The 19375-nt window shown below is 38.7% G+C and overlaps 1 protein-coding gene across 4 annotated transcripts; it reads right to left on the bottom strand.

Annotated features, from left to right (window-relative positions):
* Positions 1–17329, bottom strand: p2rx1 (purinergic receptor P2X 1). Of its 4 annotated transcripts, none has more exons than XM_004076615.4 (14): positions 17227–17329; positions 13126–13301; positions 9058–9202; positions 6727–6798; positions 6359–6428; positions 5397–5484; positions 3873–3953; positions 3535–3676; positions 3309–3454; positions 2405–2495; positions 2251–2316; positions 2077–2172; positions 655–738; positions 1–499 (listed from the first exon to the last, which is right to left on the bottom strand). In XM_004076615.4, the coding sequence occupies exons 1-14, from the start codon at positions 17254–17256 to the stop codon at positions 458–460; spliced, it is 1329 nt and encodes a 442-aa protein (XP_004076663.2). In that variant the 5' UTR covers positions 17257–17329; the 3' UTR covers positions 1–457. The 4 variants fall into 4 exon arrangements, with proteins under 4 accessions (XP_004076663.2, XP_020564705.2, XP_020564704.2 ...); XM_020709046.2 differs by lacking the exon at positions 17227–17329 and adding an exon at positions 16968–17184 and having other exon boundaries at positions 655–735; XM_020709045.2 differs by lacking the exon at positions 17227–17329 and adding an exon at positions 16968–17184.
* Between the last annotated feature and the right edge of the window lie 2046 nt (positions 17330–19375).

The raw sequence follows: 19375 nt of genomic DNA on the forward strand, positions 1-19375 counted from the left end.
TGTTGTTATCGTACCTCTTTTATTGACTTAATGGCATGTGTGCGCTGGGTGGGACGCATCATGGCATATCCAAACACAGACTCGACAATGACTTGCATGAACACAGTGTGTCATGGACATTTAAAGTGGTGGAGGTTACACCCACAGAATGAACAAATGTAAACAAAGAAACACCTAAAAAAGTACACACACAGAGGGGCTCTGTAGTAGCTCTTTAGAGTCACACAGTGGGGTGATGAGGATGGATGAAGACGCTCTGAGAAAGGACATCTGACAGAGTTCCTTTATTGCCCAGGAGTCTATTCATTTTGTGAGTTGAGTCTTTGGTTCCCCTGTGCTACATCTTATAAAGCAACTTGTTTGCTCCCAGGTCATTTCTTTGCAAGAACAGCAAACGGCCAATGCGTCAGCAATCTTATTTTCTTGGCTTTATTGCTTAAAAAAAAAAAAATGCTGGCTATTCCGATGTCTTGATGCTTCCTGTGTCCAAATCTGGATCCTGCAGGACAGAAATCAAAACCAGACAGAATTACTTTTTTTTTTTTTTTTAGATCTTTAGTATCACGTGATGGAACGCTCAAGCAAACAAACAGACAAACAAAAATACAAATAAAGCGAAAGAGCTTTACTGTCTAAGCTTCATTACACACTCACGTTGGTCTTGTCTTTGCGTCGCACTTGTCTTGCATTTGCTTCAAGGGTGTAATAGACAGATGAGCCTAAACCACGCAATTCCTGCTGTAGATAAAAAATGTTCTACCTGTTTTAGTTAAAGGGGATGCTTTGGGTGCAGACGCAGGATTTATCCAGTCTCAGATTATAAAATTGTACCACCCTAAACTCAGAGGGCCACACACCAAATTTTTTTGTTTGTTTGTTCTGTTTTTGTAACATGTCCTGTCCAGGAGCTGAGCAAACAGATCAGAGCTGAAGGCCTCTTGTGTTGGACAGATTTTACTTTTTTAATAGGGGCATATGATTTTTCAGACACACAAGGTGTTTATTTGAATAAACCCCTTTGGTATTTGAAGCTAAACTTTATTCATATTAATCATGTGTGCAGGCATTTCTTGTTGGACCGGATGAAAAACAGAAGGGAGAAGGACATAGAGGGATGTTAAGAGATGGGGATAAGGCTACAAAAGAAGGGGGAGAAAAAGGGGGTTAAGGAAGTTGGAGAAGCAGTACGAGGGGGTAGAATCACAAAAAGAGGCAACAAATTGCTGGAACTTTATCATCATGCTAGTCTAGTGTAGGGCCTGTCCAAAGACACGCTCAAACACTAACATACCTGTTGGCTCCTAAAGTCTTCTCACACAAACATGGCAACACATTCCCAATACCAATACACCTCACACACACATACTTGTGTATACACACAAACACGTCAAGCATATATCATTCTGTCATGCACACTGTTTGAGCAAAATGAGCTGGTACCTGTGCTCGGATGAGTATGCGTGTTCTACTGTGGTGGATGATGGAATGTAAATAGAGGAGGATAGACCGGCCCCCCCCACACCGAGACCCCCCCACCAAAGCAGCAGTGGGCAACCAGGCTCCCCCACTGTTTGGAATTTTGAAGAGGCCCAGTGCTCAGAGGCAAAGGCCAGAACCAACACCACAGGGACACAGACACCCTCAGACTCAGATGTGATTCCTTGCTAATGGCCTAGCCAGACAACTCAGGGATCCATGTCCCTCTGTGGATAGAGGGCCATGCCATGGTACGGGACGAGAAGATCAGTAGCTCCACCTTCCTTGTCTAATGCGTGTGTGTGTGTGTGTGTGTGTGTGTGTGTGTGTGTGTGTGTGTGTGTGTGTGTGTGTGTGTGTGTGTGTGTTGGAGTGTATAATGTGATAGGGGCCTTACGCGATCTTAATATTTTAGGAACAAAGACGAACCCAACTCTGTTGCCTATTGATTTCTATTTTTAGGTATTTGGTGCCAAAATCCAAATATGTTCAAACAGAGAAAATTCCATGTTGGTGATTAACCAATGTCTATCTGGAAGCACGGTGCACTTCTGCTGCCATCTTGTGTTTAAACAGAAAAAAGTCTGTGATGGAACTCACCTGTGCAGCTGTGTCTGTGTATTTGAACTTCATGTTTTTGTAAAAGTCTCTTCTTGGGAGCACATACAGCAGCACTAAGTCACAAACTACAGTTGCCTGAAAGGACAAAGAGGAAACATTCACTTCTCATTGATTACATCGATGACAATTGAAACAATTTTGTGTTAAACATACCACTCCAAAAATTCCCACTCCAGAACCTATGGCAGTCAGGGTTGGAATGATATCAAATTTCCGTCCCTGCAAAAATCAATTTACCGTGAGTTAAAAAAACAACAACTTTTATTTGTCAGTTATTTATAGGTATAAAATAAAAATTGTTGCTAACCAGTGACTGCACAATGATGTCAAACCTGATGCCAAAAACCTTCATGAGAGTCCTTTTCTCCATTTTGTCTCCCATATAATACTTTGCATACCTATAAACACACAATAATTATTACAAGTTGCCTCAACTGTTGAATGCTGGATATTTTCAACTGTTTTATAAAAACTGCAGAAAACAATTAACACATTTCTTGGTGGACTAGGATTTTTTGCAGCATAAAAAAGCAGCTGTTGAATTTTTATTTTATTTGCAACAAATAAAAAAAATGTTTACCATTCCTTTTTGTAATGGGAATTGTGTTGATACAAAAATTGAAATCAGACTATTTAATATATTTGAATTTGTTCTCTGCTTTAAAAAATGTTATATGTGTTGTTGTAATAAATTAGAAGCTAAATACATTAGCTTAGCATAAAAGAGCAGATTGTGAGATTTTGGACAAAGGTTGGGCTAATCTTATGCATCATCCCTCAGCAAGACGTTGTCTACTTAAGTAAATTATCTGTATACTTAGGCAATACTAAAAGTGAAGCGGTATACTTAGAGGTTTACTTTGTATATACTGTCCATTCTAAACTTTAAATTGAGTCTTAAGACTTATACACTTCCTACACTACACGTTCATGGTGTATAGTAGACTTGCTGTACTTTTACTCAAGTATACAATAAACTTCAAATGTACTACTTTTTGCCAAGGGATGGGTCAGCTGGGAAAGCGATCAAGGCTTTTGCTGAATGTGTCCATGTGTGACCTGCAGCTAGAGCTTCATGCATCACAAAATCTACAAATGCTTCCGATTGTATACTTTAGCCAGTCTGATGGTGGTTGCTGCAGCCTTCTTACAAAGTTGGGGACTTTAGTATTAAAGCATGCAACTCTGCAGGTCCCCTTCAGTGCATTCACCTAAAATTGTAGCCCACTGAAGCTTTGGACGTGTCCTTCACCCGAGGGTTTCCATACAGACCATGAAATTCATACTTGGGTTTGCATTTCTTTACATCATAGTCAAAGTTACAAGTCCAGTCAATCACAAGTCCGATGGCCCCTCCCTGTCAGAGAGACACAAAACAAAATGAGATCGGAAAAATTTAAGTCTGCGTACCTTTTAGAACTGGGGCTGGAAACTCACCTGTTTAGCCATTGTTTCAAAGGTGAAGCCAGATAGTTTCACTATGTCTCCCAGTTTGAATATAGGGCAGAGCGGAGAATTATCTGGATCAAAGAGGCAGTTTTTTATAGTTTTCCCATCAATTTCCTCCACTAGGTTACTCCTTTAAACACAGAGAAATATCATAAAACATAACAGAGCAGTGGAACCATAGATTCTGTAGTCTTTATTCTAACTTTCCAAACTATTCAACCCAACATTTACTGTATAGTAATGGTTTTAATGTATCCTTAAGAAACCTTTAATCAAACCAGCTCTCTTTCATTAAATGATTAAAAAAAAGCGGAAAAATCAATCACCTTGTGATGCCAAATAAAGGAAAAGTGACTGAATTCTTGATGAACAGAGTGAAGTTCTCCGCACTCATCAACAGAGGAGGACTGGATGGAAAACGAGAAAAAAACATGAAGCAGCTTTATTTGTTTAGGGAAAAATTGCAAAAAAAAACAAGAAGGGGAAAAAAACTGCAAGTGAAAGAAATTCAAATCAAGCTTAATCTCTGGTATTTGTAACATGAGATGAGTAGTTTAAAGTACAGTTTTACTCTGATAGCTAACCACCAAGTACTTTTTGTTTCACCTATGTTATTTATTTTTCAAATATTTTAAAGAATGTTTATTTTTCAATCATGTTGAAGAATAATTGGCAAAGTTTTTAAACGCAAAATTAAAAAAAAAAGTTAATAATTGGATCAATCTTTTTTAAATGATTATTATTAGTCATTTTTTTGATTTTATAATATCCTATTTATTTTTATAGATTTATCAACATACTGGAACTCCATGCAAATCATCTTAACTCAAGAGCACATGTGTCAAACTCAAGGCCCGCAGGCCAAATGTGCCCCGCCATGCCATTTTATGGGGCCCGCAAGAGCATAAAAGTTTTTAATTTCTTAAAATAAAAATTGGTGTGTATTTATTCATATTTAGGGGGAATTGGACTTGAAATATCGGATTGGGCAACTATACATTAGGACTTAAACACTGTCCATTTGACCTGACCTGACAGAATCTAATTTAAAAGGATTTACGCCAGAGTAACAAGCGAACATATGTTTTCTATGCAACTGTAATTGTCACTTTAAAAAGTTGTAACAAATAAAAAATAAGTTAAATTAACATTAAGGAGCAGTTACGTTTATTTGTCATTACATTTAGTTACATGTATAAGTTATATCTGGCCCTTTGAGGACAACCACTATGCTGATGTGGCCCTCGGTGAAAATGAGTTTGACACCAAATCCACCAAATCAAATTTGACCGTTTTATTTATTTATTTTTTTCAATTATTTTTGCATTTTTTTAAATGTTATGCATTTAATTTCTCTTTTACATTTTGTGGCTGCTGTTACTTGTTTCTGCCTAGAATAAACAAACAAAAAACAAATTCTCTAATTACTTAGAAAGCTTTGCTCCAGAGGTCTCCAGGGTTTAATTGATCAAGCTGCTAAATCAAATCTGATATAAAAAATATTCATGGTAGGAAATTAACAGATAATGTTATAAATCCTCAGGAGTATTTTTCAGTACAATATGTTTGTGGAAAAACTGGTTCATGCAGGAAAATTGCGGTCAATAAACTGGTAAGAAATGTTAAAGACTGTTATGTGGCTGACAAAGTTCTGTAGAAGTCAACACTGCATGCAGGATCTGGATTATCAAGTTGAGTTGGTACAATAGTTCCCACTAATTAAAAAAAAAAAATGACTTTTTTCTTCTGTTTTTTTTTTGCAGAGTTGTTAAAAGCGAGTGTTGGGCACTGACCAGAATATAAGGCTATTTTAGTCTATCTACGTTTGCAGAAAAGGTGTGTTCACATACTTTGGTATGTTCCGATCATCCTCCAAGGGACACCAAGCCAACAGCTCACAGGTCTTTGTTTCTTTCACACAGACTCCAGTCAGTTTTCCTTCAAAAAACGCACAAGATCTCATTATTGAGGGGGGAAAAAAACTCAAATTGTCACAAGCATCAAGTAAAGCAGGAAGATAGAGACAGGGGGAAAGTTTGAACACAAATGCTGTTTTAAACATCTCCCCTTCCTGTCTTGAATTAGCATCAAAAACAGTAACTGAGGCTTGAAAGAGAAGCAAAGCAAGAACTGAAAAAGCTCTTTTCTTGATTTAGTTCCTAGGGGAAGGCATATTTCTGTCCCTGCTCTTATCTCCACTGCTGCTGGATTCTGTCCTGGTGAGCAGGACGAGTCTGCAGATGATTCTCCAGCAGGGATTTGGCCTCACGGCGTCAGCCCCTGACCCTTCACTGCAGCCAGCCTGTTTGCTCAGTGGCAGGAGCGCCCCCCACATGCTTACCATCTACAAGCACATTTTCAGCCTCTGAGGGGAAAGTGATGCTGTGAGGTTTATTGGTCTGCAGGACAACAGTGCAATGTCACCTGCATGTGTACATGCAAGTCTCTGCTTGCTTAAGGCAGAGCTCTGCTTGTTTTCTTAACAACAACAGGAGAAATTACAAGATCAGACAACAAACATTCAGTTGCTAAGACTGCGATTGTTGATTTTAATCCCTGTTTTCCCTCACAGCTGGACATGAGCCGGCCAGGAACGGTGTCTAAATGTTTACTATAGCTATGATAAAAGTTCCAGCCCATTTGGCAAATACTCTACGTTTTATGTCTGCTTCTCTCTCTCTGCATCAAAAAGCTGCAGCATGTAAAGGGCGCCTTACTTTTTCTTTTTTTTTTTTACACTCTCTTTTAAATGTCAGAGGGTAGAAAAGTGAGAATTCGGGAGGTCATATATTGTATGGCTGCCAACATTTACCGTCTACTGTGCGATTGTAAGTCCCTCCTTTACAGTCAGTGTCTGACTTGCAGATGTACCTTCCAGGAAGCTGAAAAAACAAACGTCCAAGAATAACAAATACAAGGCCGTAGATTCACAGGGCAAAAGTATCAATGATTGATAAAAGATGTTGCACTCATTTTCAATCTTGCAGCACTAATCATTTCAAACTTGAGCATCAGAGGCCTAAAAAAAGATTTTTCTTTCCTCCGACAAAGTATTAACACAATTACAGAAACAGCCGTGGAATGATAAACAATTTCCGTTTACTTTTACTATTTATGGTAACTCGAGGAAATGGAAGCAGCAGCAGCACAGAGACACAGAAAGAGGAGACTTTCACAAACCTCCGGACACTTTCCCATCGTCTGATTTTCAGTTAGGATGTAGTTTGTCATCACGACAAAAGATGAATCTCCCTAAAGTTTTGGATAAAAATAAGGAGCATGTCACCAAGGGTGTGGCACAAGATCACAAGATAGATGATACTCAGGCAAAGAGAGGTCTTCTATCAACCACACAGCTTTACACGTTTATGTTTTCATGAATATGACGAATGAGCACAGCTGTGGACGGGTCTCAGATAAAGGTCAAATCCAGACCTAGTGGGTCTGGAATCAGTTCCACTCTTCTGACCCTTTCCAGATTCAGACCTCAGAAGCAGAGATTCCTTTTGATGTTTTTGAATTCTTTGAATTTAACAACTAAATCCATGATTGAATCCATCATTACTGACATTATTTAGTCCACAAAAGTTTATCTTTAAATCTCTTCCGGTGAACATATTTTACACTTGAATTTGCAATTTATATATTGGAAAAAATTTTTTTGCAATAATTTAGTATTAAATAAAAAAAGATTTAAAAAAGGACAAAAAAACAATGCAATCTTTGTTTGACAGTTTTGAAATCCCATTGTTTGTTTTTTTAATGGTTGGTCAATTATTCCTCGTTAGTTTTAACCTGCGTGTGTTACAACAGCTCAATAATGAGCTGAAAATGGTTTCAAATGTGTTTTTTTTCCTCCTTTAAATATAGTATTTGTCAGGTGTTCTGTAAATGTATTTGATTGCTGAGTACAGTGTTAAGTCCCACACAGTCAAAGTTGGTTCAAACTGAATAATATCTTTAAAATGGTTTTGCTTGGAGTGGTTTGTTGATGTGATTTGCACTTCAGGGCCACCGTAGTTTTTTTTCAACATGGCATCTCCAGAGTTCAGAAAACCACTGACCAAATGGGCGAGTCGGATCAAATGTTCCTCTGTTTGCAGAGTCCTGCTGTCAATGTCAAAGAAATAAAGACAATTCAACAGTGAATGTTGTTCTGTTTGCTTTAAGTGCTGGGCGTAGATCTCTTTAGATCCTATTGTGCAAGTATAAAAACCAGCAGGACCTTTTCTTTGGTTTTGATCAAGTGAAAATCAACTACCAGCTTTTATTTGGGAGACACTTCCCAGAGCAGTTGGTGACACAAGAATAAACTTGTAGCATCAAACATCACGATAAATGCACATTTCTGTGAGTTATAGCATTAAAACTGTACACAGGAAGGCACACCTAAAGTGGGAAAGGAGTCCAGTAAGAACACTGAAGCAAAAAACAAAAAAGTAATTTACAGAAATCAAAATGAAATGCTAAAAACATCAAACACAATCCAAAAACCAAAAAAAAGGTAGATGGGACATTGCTGATTGGATGATGACATAATTTCAACTGAAAGTTATTTGGCATGAAGCAACGCTGGATATCATCGTCCAATCAGCAATGTCCCATTTACCTTTTTTCTGGTTTCTCCTTGTGTTTTGTTTTTCAAACATTTCAATTTCCCCTCTGGAAAGGACTTTTGTCTTCCGAAAAGTTATTTTCTTTTCTTACGTTTTGGTTTGTGGAATTTTGTTTTGTTTTCTAAAACATAATCCTGTTTGTTTTTTGTATGTTTGTTTTCATTATTAATTGTCGTGATCTTTAAAATGTTTTTGCCTCGAGTGATTTGTAGATGTGATTTGAACCTCAGGGCCAGATGAAGATCAGATTTACAACCAAACATTGACTGCGTTGACTTTGTCCTTTTGTGTTTAGTGTCTAAATGTGACACCCAATCACAGGCTAATCTTCACATTTTTGGATTTTCTCTCTAGCTTCTAACTTCAGAGATTGGATTTTTCTTGCCTCAACCTGGTGGTTATTGAGTCTGACAGTTTACTTCCTGAACATTTCATGCTGACCTCTCCTGGGTCACATGAACAACATTCACAGCAGTAAGCCTGCACGATTTAAGGCAAATTTATAGTTATCACAATATCAAGCTGTACAGCAGGCATTTCCTAAGTCTGGGAAAATTGCAATAAATTGTTACCTTAAATGTGCTAAAATGGCAGCTTTAAGTATCTAATTTACTGAATCAAATATATACTTTTATCCATTTGACCAATCGGATGGAGCCTTTTTTATGTTAGATGTTTGCCTTCAATGAGGGTCATTTGGAGTGTAATTTAAGTTATGTTGACTCTTATTGAAGTTAAACTGTTGCAGTGAAACGGAAATTATGTTTTTGGTTGTTCTGCTATCTGTTCATGTATCGTCATCGCAATATTGATCATCAATATGACAAATCGCAAGTTTTCCTCATATCGTGCAGCCCTACCCATCAGTAAGTCCTACATTCTACCCACCACTCACCTGAGGAGGGAAGACATAGTCGGATGGATCCCAGACTCTCTCCACCCCACTTATGTTGGTGGAACCCACGCCTTTCACTTTGGTGAAGACAGAGCTGACGGCCGTTTCTGTTATCTGGTAACCTTTCTCGTAGATGAAAACCCATCTGTTTGGAGACACAGAGAGTTGTTGGCACGATATCGATGGTTTCACCTCATCTCTCAGCAAACCTGAACCTCCCAGGACAGTGGCACGCCATGCACAGTCAGTTCCTTGTTTGTCAGATAAAGATCAACCAAGCATTGATGATAGCTGCTGAGACGGTGACGGCAACTCTGTAAACTTTCCATAGAAGAGGTCAGTGTATAGATAACCTTTTTCTGCAAAACAATCTAAAAATTTCCTACTGCTGAGAAAGTCAGTTAAATTCCAGCCATTGTGCCTATTTGCAAGATTTTGTACTTGATATAAACCACTTAGGTTTTTAAAGCAGTTTCTGCCATTTTATGCTATTTTGCTGATGTTAAAGTTCAGAGGATTACAGCGGTTTTTAACTTTTGGAATAAGTAATCAGATAAGGCTTTACTGTAACTGTATTGTTTTCAGCTCACTAGGACTGTCTTCTTGTAATGAACCAATTACAAGACTAATCTTTGAATGCACATCCTTCTACGTTAGGATAAACATTTCTAATCTTCCTTAGGGACTTTTTGTAGACAATTGGGCTTTCTGGTGGAAACTCTGTAACCTGTGTGCTATCCTAGGCACTTTAACATTGGGAGTTGGGTCATCTAGTCCCATTAGACAGTGTGCTAAACCTTTTTTCTCCAATGATTTGTGATCTTCACTGGTGTCCATGGATTACATGAAATCTTTCCACCTTTATCCACCTTTGTCATGGTAGGGAGAACACGTCAATGTAAGGGTGGGGTCATCTAAGATAGCTCAAGGGTTAAAATACCACATCTTTATATCATGGTCTTGATGAAAACTCAATTTTGATTGGATGCCGTTCCGGACAGATAGCCTGGATCTTTTATGTTATTGCGCTGGCGTAAATGCCATTCGGTTAGCGACAGACACTTCGAACATAGGTGGACATACGATATTCCAGAGTTTATCACAACAGCAAGAAAAGACATGAGTGATTTTATGGTTTCCTTTAACCTGTGTGCTGAATTTGATCATTTTGAAGATTGAGATGCAGTGAAAAAAGAAAGAAGAGAATATAAGAAGGAGGAGATGAGACACGAGGAGGAAGACATGAACAATTAGACGGTTGTTATCCGGGTGGGAAAGAAATAAGTCTTTCTCTATTAAAACGTTGGGATATAAGAGTTTCTATGTTCAGTGCCGGAAAATTTAGAATAGATTTATAGATCTATGATTAGAAATGTAAAATTCTTTTGTCGATTTATGGAATGTTTGTATATACAAATACAAGCCTGGTTAAAAAATTCAGACAGTTATTTCAACCACATTTCAGACATTTCAACGCACTGCTCGAGTTGCCTGCCTGTAATACTCCCAGGGTCGGTCATTTAAGATAGTCTTTCTGTCCGAATTTTTTTTTTTAAATTGTCTTTAGCTGTTTTAGAAAAATACGTTTCCATATTGTGACAAGGCTGTCACATTTCAAATGTTATTGTAACGCCTTTAAAAGACATTTTTATACATTTCTCAGAAATTCAGCAAGTTTTCAATCTGTTAATGCTACAAAAAAAAACATTTATGTTATTGTGGATTTGCAGGTGGTAGCAAACACTTGAGACGCAGAAGTAAGTAGGGATAAAGGAGGCGAGACGTCATACTGATTTTTCTTTTTTTGTTCAACCCCCTGAACTCTCCACACTTCGTAGGAAGCCTGTTAGTGCTGTTCAAGTGAAAGCTGCACGCTCCTTGTATGCAACTTACATGTAACCTGCACACCCTGTGTGTGTGCGGCATTTGTCAGAACTCGCACCTTATTAATGACAAGTATTGTATAACATCACCCGTAGGTCACAAGTGCGTGTAACTTATATTATCCTTACAAATACTTCACAATATATGTACCGCGTGATCGACGTTCCATTTTCACGAGGCCCATTTACCCCTTGTGCTATCCTATGGGGTCAAAATGACCATTAATGTGTTCTCCCTACCATGACAAAGGTGGATAAAGGTGGAGAGGATTTCATGTAATCCATGGACACCAGTGAAGATCACAAATCATTGAAGAAAAAAGGTTCAGCGCACTGTCTAGTGGGTCTAGATGACCCAACTCCCAATGTTAAAGTGCCTAGGATAGCACAAGGGTTAAGGAAAAGCAGCAGCATTTCCTCTGAAAATCCAGTTAAACTTCTACTCAAGACCACTAACGAAAACAAAAACATAAAACTGTTGACTCTTTAAATAAAAACATGAGAAATTAAGTTTTATCTAAGATCTGCGTGACTATATTTAAAGTGCTAAACTTTGTTATTAAATGTCCCAGAGAACGTCTTTAGTGATAAAAACAAATTCTCTTTAAAAGGATAAAAACTGCCTTTATGATCTATGTAAACTTCTAATGTCATTGTGTGCAATGACCTCTAACAGCCTGTGGTTTCTTCAGGCTCTGCTTTTACGTAACTAAGAACTCCAGTCAACAGCTGGTCTGCAGTGCCAAAATAGGATGAGTCCGTTCAATCACACCGTTGAACACGCACGGCGGTTTTTTTATGGGATGTGATAATGAGCTTTCAGCAGGATGCCCTCAGTAGCTTGCGATCCTGCAGGTTCTTTGTTTGAATGGAAGAGTTTCAACTCCACCTGAAAAATGGTCATTTCTTTTTTAGGATGGGAAGATGTTGGAGCTGTCGTTGACGGGTATGCTAACAAAAATAAAGAAAATGTATGAATAAGAACAACGAGAGTCATGGGAAAGACAGATTTGTCTATAAATGGAGGACAGAGTAGCTTTGGAGGACTTCGCTTTCATCTGCTATGCTGCACAGCTACTATGCTTTAATTTAAAAAAAAAAAACAGAACAATTTGATTTAAATTTAGGGGAAATTGATCAGAAAAAAAGATCTTTCTGGTTCTTTGAAGACATAAAGCCTATTATCTCTGATTAGCACTTTCTCATTAGTTGGATGTGTTGAATACTTTTGCTCCTTTTCTATAGAAAATGTTATAACAAATAGAGAAATGTCACTGCTTGTTAAGTAAATCACAACACAACTGTGTTATCATGAAGAGGAAGTCATCTTTTTCCATTGTTTGTTGACTAAATTAAGGCCAGTCTGAAGATGAAGCGCATGAACGACCCTGAAGTGTCTGCTTGGCTGCACAGCCAGAGCTGACTTCTGCCCTGACCGGCTTAAATCGTTAAGAGGAGAAGCTGGACAGCCTCACAACTCCAGCTCCTCTTTTGGACATCAACTCGTACGTGGCCTGATTGCTTCAGAAAGCAGACGACAGAGGTGAGATGAGGCAGAAATGCATGCATAATGGAGCTGCCTCCACTTGGGGAAAAAAGAAAGAATCATTCAAGTTTTTTCCCGATTCTTGTTTAAGATGAAGTTAATTTGACATGATCAGCTTTTCATTAGCTTCAGCAGAGGTTTGTGTTGATTTTCATGTTTATCTCCCCCAGGTTTTACTCATGAAAGGCATGCACCTTTTCCTGCTAAAGCAAATATCTTCATGTGGATTTCCACTTAAAAATACACTTAAGAGCAAACTAGGATTTCTTTTCTGAGGAAATTTCTGTGGAATAAGGTGAGGAAGTAGTAATGGAATGATGGTAACCACCTTGTTTTTGTCTCAACTTGTGAAGGCCATTGAGGTTAGCTCGTGATCTCACTGCTCTGTCTTCACTTCTGGCATGTTTGCACCTGATGTTTGCTGTGTCAATAACCCATCACAGAGCATGACTATTTCCCAGCAGGCCACACAGCACGCATGTCATTTGTCTGTCACTTTCATTTTCAGTTCAAAGTTGAATGAAATAAAGTGGTGTGTTCTCATTACAGTCAAGTTAAAACATGCAGCACCATTTCATCCGTAGCTGCCCTTAACAGTGTTTATGCTCTGAAAGAAACACATGAGGATCTGCTGCTTACCCGATGATGTAAGCCAGGACTCCCAGCTGGATGAGCCGGCACACCACTCCCACCCTCTTGTTCCGCACCAGCACCTGCCGCGGGGTCTCGTACTCGAAAAAGAAGTCAGACAGAGCGTTGGCGGCGCAGCTCTTCATCTTCTGACCCACCGAGAGCGGCGGGGTGTCTCCTTCCACCTGAAAAGCAAACACTGGAGATGCCTGCACACTTCTGCTTCTCCTTCACCGCTCTGCCTGCTGTCAGGAATGAGCTCTCAACATCCAAAAGTTCCAAAGAAGAGGACCTCCTCCCTCCTAAAACTACTCCCCTCTTTCTTTTTCTCCTCCCTCCCTGAGCTCAGATCACTCCTCTACCAGACCTTGTGCTTTATCTGCTTCCTGTTTCATCTGCCGAACACTATTAAAACTCCCTTTTCTTACCAGGCTTGGCTTTTTTCAGATTCTCTGAGCGAGGAATGTGGCCTCCTCCTGGCTGTGAGCAAACCTTATCTTTTGCACTGACACTCTCTTCCTGAGTGCAGGACGGAGATACGCTCCTCATGTCCCACAGCTCTGCCATTTCAGTCACTTTAGTGTCACTATTTGTCAGCCGCTAAGCCGTCTTATGTTTCATCATCACTTTGTGCAGGAAGGGGCATGCAGATTTTTCCCCCCCTGTCTCTACGGCTCACCCTCACCTTGTGCAACTTTTTTTTTCCTCTGGTGGAGAAAAGAAAACATATACTGAATCTGACGGAATTCACAGGAAAAATATGAAGTCGTTTTCTTGTGAGAAAAAATCTTGTTCCGACTTGTCTAAGGAGCTCTGTAATCTCCTGAGATGACATGGGTTGATTAAGGAATCATGTTGAAATCTAAATCAATAAAATGCTTTGCTGCAAAACGTGTATAAATGTATATGCATGAAATGCTGGCTAAATGTCTGCTAAATGTGACTTGTTAGGAATGTAAGGAATTCACAAAGATAAAAAAGAAAGTTGGTACTAATGTGTTATAAATTAGAGGCGGTTTTGTCTTCAAATGTTTTTTTCTCTCAATGAGCCAGTGAAAATTTTAAAAAATAATAATAAAGCCCCTTTGGAGCAGCAGCAGTGGTGGAATGATAGCATTTTAAATCAGAAGGGTGGAAGGGGGGCACAAGACTTTGAAAGGATGGCAAATGATATCAGCATTACAAATGAAAGGATAAAAAATGCTAAATTCAAACAGTTTTGTTATTAATGAGTTTTCAAAAAAAAAGGAATTTCCTCTAGCCTTAGCATGGAAACAGCGCTGATTTTGGCCAGATCAGCAAACATACACAATACAGGGGTTCAAGAATGCATTTAAAAATACTACTTTTGTTATTTTTGCAATGCTTAAAAAATCTTGCATTGGTAGTTCTTTGTCAACCATGATACAAATGTGGACTCAAGCAGCAGTGACACCAAAAGCATTAAATCAGTTGCATGCCAGACATGATGCTTCATGATCTGAAAGTCCAACAGGCTGACAAAAACACCAGAACTCAGCTAAAATGAGGAAGCAGAAAAAAGAAGCGTGCTTCCGAGTGGGCAGATGTGGCGTCCACAGATACGGTGGAAAAAACTCAGATCACAACAATTTGGGAAAGTCTGAACATTTCTTGTAAAAAAAATAAAATAAAATAAAGCAACAGCATTACCAAATTGAACATAACCTTTTTTGGAAAAAGGAACAAAATATCTGCTCTGTTTTTCAAAGATGGTGCTGCTCTCTGAACGTCTCTCCTCATCTTTCTCAGGATTACAGAGCGGCTATTAAAGTCCTGCTGGGATCATCTTTTAATCTGTTGTAAAAGCCTTTCCAGAGGTCTTTTAATTATGGTTATGCTGTTTTTGGCCAACATTTTCTAGGACATAGTTTCTGCAGAGTGACATGAGTTGATCAGAAATTCACCTCTGAGTTGTGGACAGGACTAGTGGTGCAGAGTATCCCCGCCTCCATTTCCCATCATCTCTTTGTTTACACTCTCTCCCACTAGCTTACAGCCCCTCACACCCCCAACCTAACATTACTAGTGCAACATCAATGTCGAGCACTATTGGAGCTATCCAGCCGTACAGCTTTGATCCAGATACCAGCTCCAACGAGGAAAACAAAAACGTACACGGATCTATTTGTCTGCAAGTGGATGCATCAGAACGGAGCAGAGCAGGGAGCTTGTGTCTTCAAATGTTCCTGATTCACAACAATTACATAATCAGAAATGCAATTTTGAGCTTAATTTTCTTTCTTTATGTCCTCCAAAATGAGAAAAATGCTACAAGATCGTGTTAGCAACACCAAAAACACAGTTTTCATTGGAGTGGGTCTTTAAGTAAATGATCCTGCAAGATAACCATAAAAAGAAATCCACGCCTGTAACGTTCTCAGCATGCAAAACCAAAGTGTTATTTCTCAATCTCTATTGTTGCTGTTAATGATATGAACAGTCCCTGTAGGTTCTGTCAGATAAAATGTAAATACTTACAAATAAAAAGTAGCGAAAATTCTGCTAATAAAATTCTGAGCTTTAAAGAGCTCTGATTGTTTGTTTTGCACAACAAGGTCATTTGATCATTTTGACACAGGCAAGCAGGACAATGATTTGCAAGTGAACTAATTCAATAATCTGCAATATAAAATAGTTCAATTCAAGGTACATCGGGATCAACAGCCCATTTGAAACATAGGAAAGTCTGATCCCTTTGACTTCCCTGTTGTCTCAAAAGTTCTACATCCACTGTTGACCACCTCTAGGGGGCACTGTAGCGATGGTGGCACACATTGAGGAGAAGTTGCATTACAATTCATTTGAAATTTTTGCTCATCAAGTTGTGCTCTGCAGCAAAGAACACTTTGGAGTCTCATTTATTAACTACGATCAATTATTGCAAGCGCTGAGGGTGACGGATTACAAAGTAACAAATTACTGTAATTCCGTAGGAGCCGTCACACAGTGGGGCAGAAAAGGATTTATCCCTTGTGCTATCCTAGGCACTTTACCATTGGGAGTTGGGTCATCTAGACCCACTAGACAGTGCTCTGAACCTTTTTTCTTCAATGATTTGTGATCTTCACTGGTGTCCATGGATTACATGAAATCTTTCCACCTTTATCCACCTTTGTCATGGTAGGAAGAACACGTCAATGTGAGGGTGGGGTCATCTAAGATAGCACAAGGGTTATTCAGCCACCAATTGTGGAAGTTTTCCCACTCAAAAGGTCTATAGAGGCTTGTCATTTTCATCATAGGTATACCTCAACTATGAGAGACAAAATAAGAAAAGAAAATCCAAAATATCAAATTGTCTGATTTTTAAAGAATTTATTTATAGATTATGGTGGAAAATAAGTATTTGTCACCCACAAACAAGCATAATTTCTGTCTCTCTCAGACCTTTTTAAACTTATAGGCCTCTTTCATTTTTTCAATCTTACACTACACTTGCAGCGGCACAGGAACCACGAGGGAGACACAGCTGCAACAAGAAGCTGTTTCACCTTAAATTTGTTTAAGGGAAAGGCTGAACATGTATGAAGTCAGTTTAACATATAGTTTAACACCATTTTTCTTTTACCATTTTATCTGGAGTGAATAAATAAAAGCACATCTGTGTAATAAACATGCCTTAATAAAAAACATATTTTACATGAATGATCCATTCTGTGGATCATTATGGCCCGCAGCAGTCATTGACCGCAAGGACCATATCATGAAAGATGAATGCATAAACTCCTGACAAGAGTTAAACCAAATGATTTAACATACGGCATGACTATATTAAGAATGTGGGCGCGATTAGAACTTATCTCCATTGCTAAGGAAATCAAAAAGCTTACTTTTTTCCAGGTGCTTCTGAAACTAACGTCAATCGGTTCGAAATCCCGAGGCAACCAAACCATCAAATGGTTGCTATGGTGATGATATAATCGGTTACCGATAATTATCGGACGATAGTGGACAGTGTAGCGTCCTGCCAATAACTCAGATAAGAAAAGAAAACTGCAGATAAAATGGACCCATAGCCAAAAGCTTCAACTGTCGTCGCTTTCTCACTGACCACTTCTGTATTTACTTGTTGTTGGCACAGGTACTTACCGGTACAACTTGTATGCTCACCCCTCCCATCCTGCAAGCTTCTGTAGCGATTAAGTGACGTCACCTCCCAGCGCCTGCGCAAAAGGAGCTCTGTCTGCAACATGGCGCAACACTCGCCCATGTGGACTTGTTTTACCGTCGTGTCTGAGACGAACGACTCACTCGCTGTTTGCAGAATGTGTTCGACCGAAGTATCACAAAGAGTAAAAAAGGTCAAGCCTTAATACCACAAATCTCACAAGCTATTTAAAAATTCACCACTGCGATGTGTGGAAAGAAAATGAAGCTGCTGTCATTGCTAGCTCTAGCGGTAGCGCTCATTCTGAAAAAAGAAAAAGATAAACTACTTCCATGATGGAAATAGCTGTCAGCGCCCTGCACTAGCATTGATGGTGAGCGGTTTTTTTTTCTGCTACGAATGTGCTGAATAAGAAAAAAATCAACAGCTAACCTGTCAGAAAACAGAGATGCTATTTGTTGTCAGGAAAAGTCAGGAAATCCAACCACAGTTAAAAACAAAAAAAACAAATATGGTTTGTAAGTGCTTAGATGCCTGTTTTTGAAAAGTTTATTTATATGAGTAACCATTCATTTTACACATTAGTTAAAAACTTTTATAGTTATTATTTTGCACTTCAGTTTTTCAAACAAAACAATAATTTTTACACTTTAAGATCAAACTATTTATTTTGCACGTTATTATATCGGGCATTATTTATACTGAAACATGTACTTGTGACATTGGTATTTAAGTTAAAGTCTTAGTATTTTTTTCTGACCATTGCACTTTCTACTTATGACAGACTGAAAAGGCCAATAAAGTGTTTACAATCTGTTGTTTAATTTATTTGCAGATAAAACTAGTTCTACATAAGAGCCGTTCGCTGTTGCTTTGTATTTATTAACGTATTTAAAAAAAAATATCGGTTGAGTATCAGTATCGGCTACAAGAGGCAGGAAAATATCAGGTATCGGTTGTAAAAAGCAATATGTTTTTCTGAGACAGTTGATGTGGATGATCACAATGCTAGCACTTTTAAACACATTAGCATAACCAGCAGAGTTAGCATTATTAGCATCTTTAGCAATGTGTTTTTCTGAGCCTCTCTCAAAGACAGGGGTGTCATTTTCACAGAGGGCCACTTCAGCATATTGGTTGTCCTCAAAGGGCCAGATATAACTTATATATGTAACTAAATGTAATGAAAAATAAAAAAGTAGCAAATTACTTTTGAAAATAAGTAATGAGTAAAGTAATTTGATTACAATTTCATCAAGTAACTAGAGTAATCAAGTACTTTTTAAAAGTAATTTATCCAACACTGCCAAAAGCTGCAGGGATCTAAAACTGCCACACAGCATGTTTTTATCCACATATTTCTCTGCACTGAGGCCAAGTTTTCAACGAGCTCTGACTCATAACCAGACACAGTTTAAGGAGGAAGCAAGTGTTGAGATTAGACAACAACCCACTGAGCAGAAGCCTGACGCGACTGAAAATCTAAAGAATGTGCCTAATTACCCATACTGCCTCAAGGAGAAGGTCCTTCTGTCCGAATAAGGTCCCTTACCTGCAAAGTAGCATCTGAATCCAGGCTTCTCCTCTTAAAGAAGGCATTTGGCATTCCATCGAAACCAGAAATCCTAATTTTCTCTCACAAGTTACCATTCTGTTGGCTCCTTTCACTTCTCACTTGATGAGCATTTTGTGCTTGGCCGAGGAGGGCCACACAAAACAAGCCTACAAAATGCAGAGCTACAAAAAAGTACTAAAAGAAAAAGTGTGACAATAGAAACATGCAAATCCAAAAACGGAAGGGATAAATACATAGCTATCCAGGGTGCAGTAGCTGGCCTGGACTTCACCACCCCCTGTGACAAAGCAGGTTTAGGAGAGGGATGGATGTTGCTGTTATTTGCATGTGTTATTTATAAAAGTTCCCTTTGATGTTAAAATTAATGAATGAAAAGGATCACCATTTTTATTAGTTTGATATTTAGTACTCCCAAAATTAAGAGAATATTGAAGATGGCCTCAAATAACAAACACTGACATGTTAATAGAGGCTGTTTCCACCATTTGCTGCAATGACAGCCTGACAGCAACGTCTGCTGCTCCTCACTAGCCTCATGATGTTTCTCTGTGGCG

The sequence above is a fragment of the Oryzias latipes genome, chromosome 14 (assembly GCF_002234675.1).
Source record: "Oryzias latipes chromosome 14, ASM223467v1".
NCBI classification, from domain to species: Eukaryota; Metazoa; Chordata; class Actinopteri; order Beloniformes; family Adrianichthyidae; genus Oryzias; species Oryzias latipes.

Excerpts from the sequence above, each read along its gene's own strand:
- p2rx1 (XM_020709045.2), bottom strand. The coding sequence starts at position 17,030 with ATGGTTTGGTTGCCTCGGGATTTCGAACCGATTGACGTTAGTTTCAGA. Across the intron at positions 9,203-13,125 it reads GTCCTGGCTTACATCATCGG|ATGGGTTTTCATCTACGAGA; the intron begins GTAAGCAGCAGA and ends GTCTCCAAACAG. Across the intron at positions 6,799-9,057 it reads ACTATGTCTTCCCTCCTCAG|GGAGATTCATCTTTTGTCGT; the intron begins GTGAGTGGTGGG and ends CCAAAACTTTAG.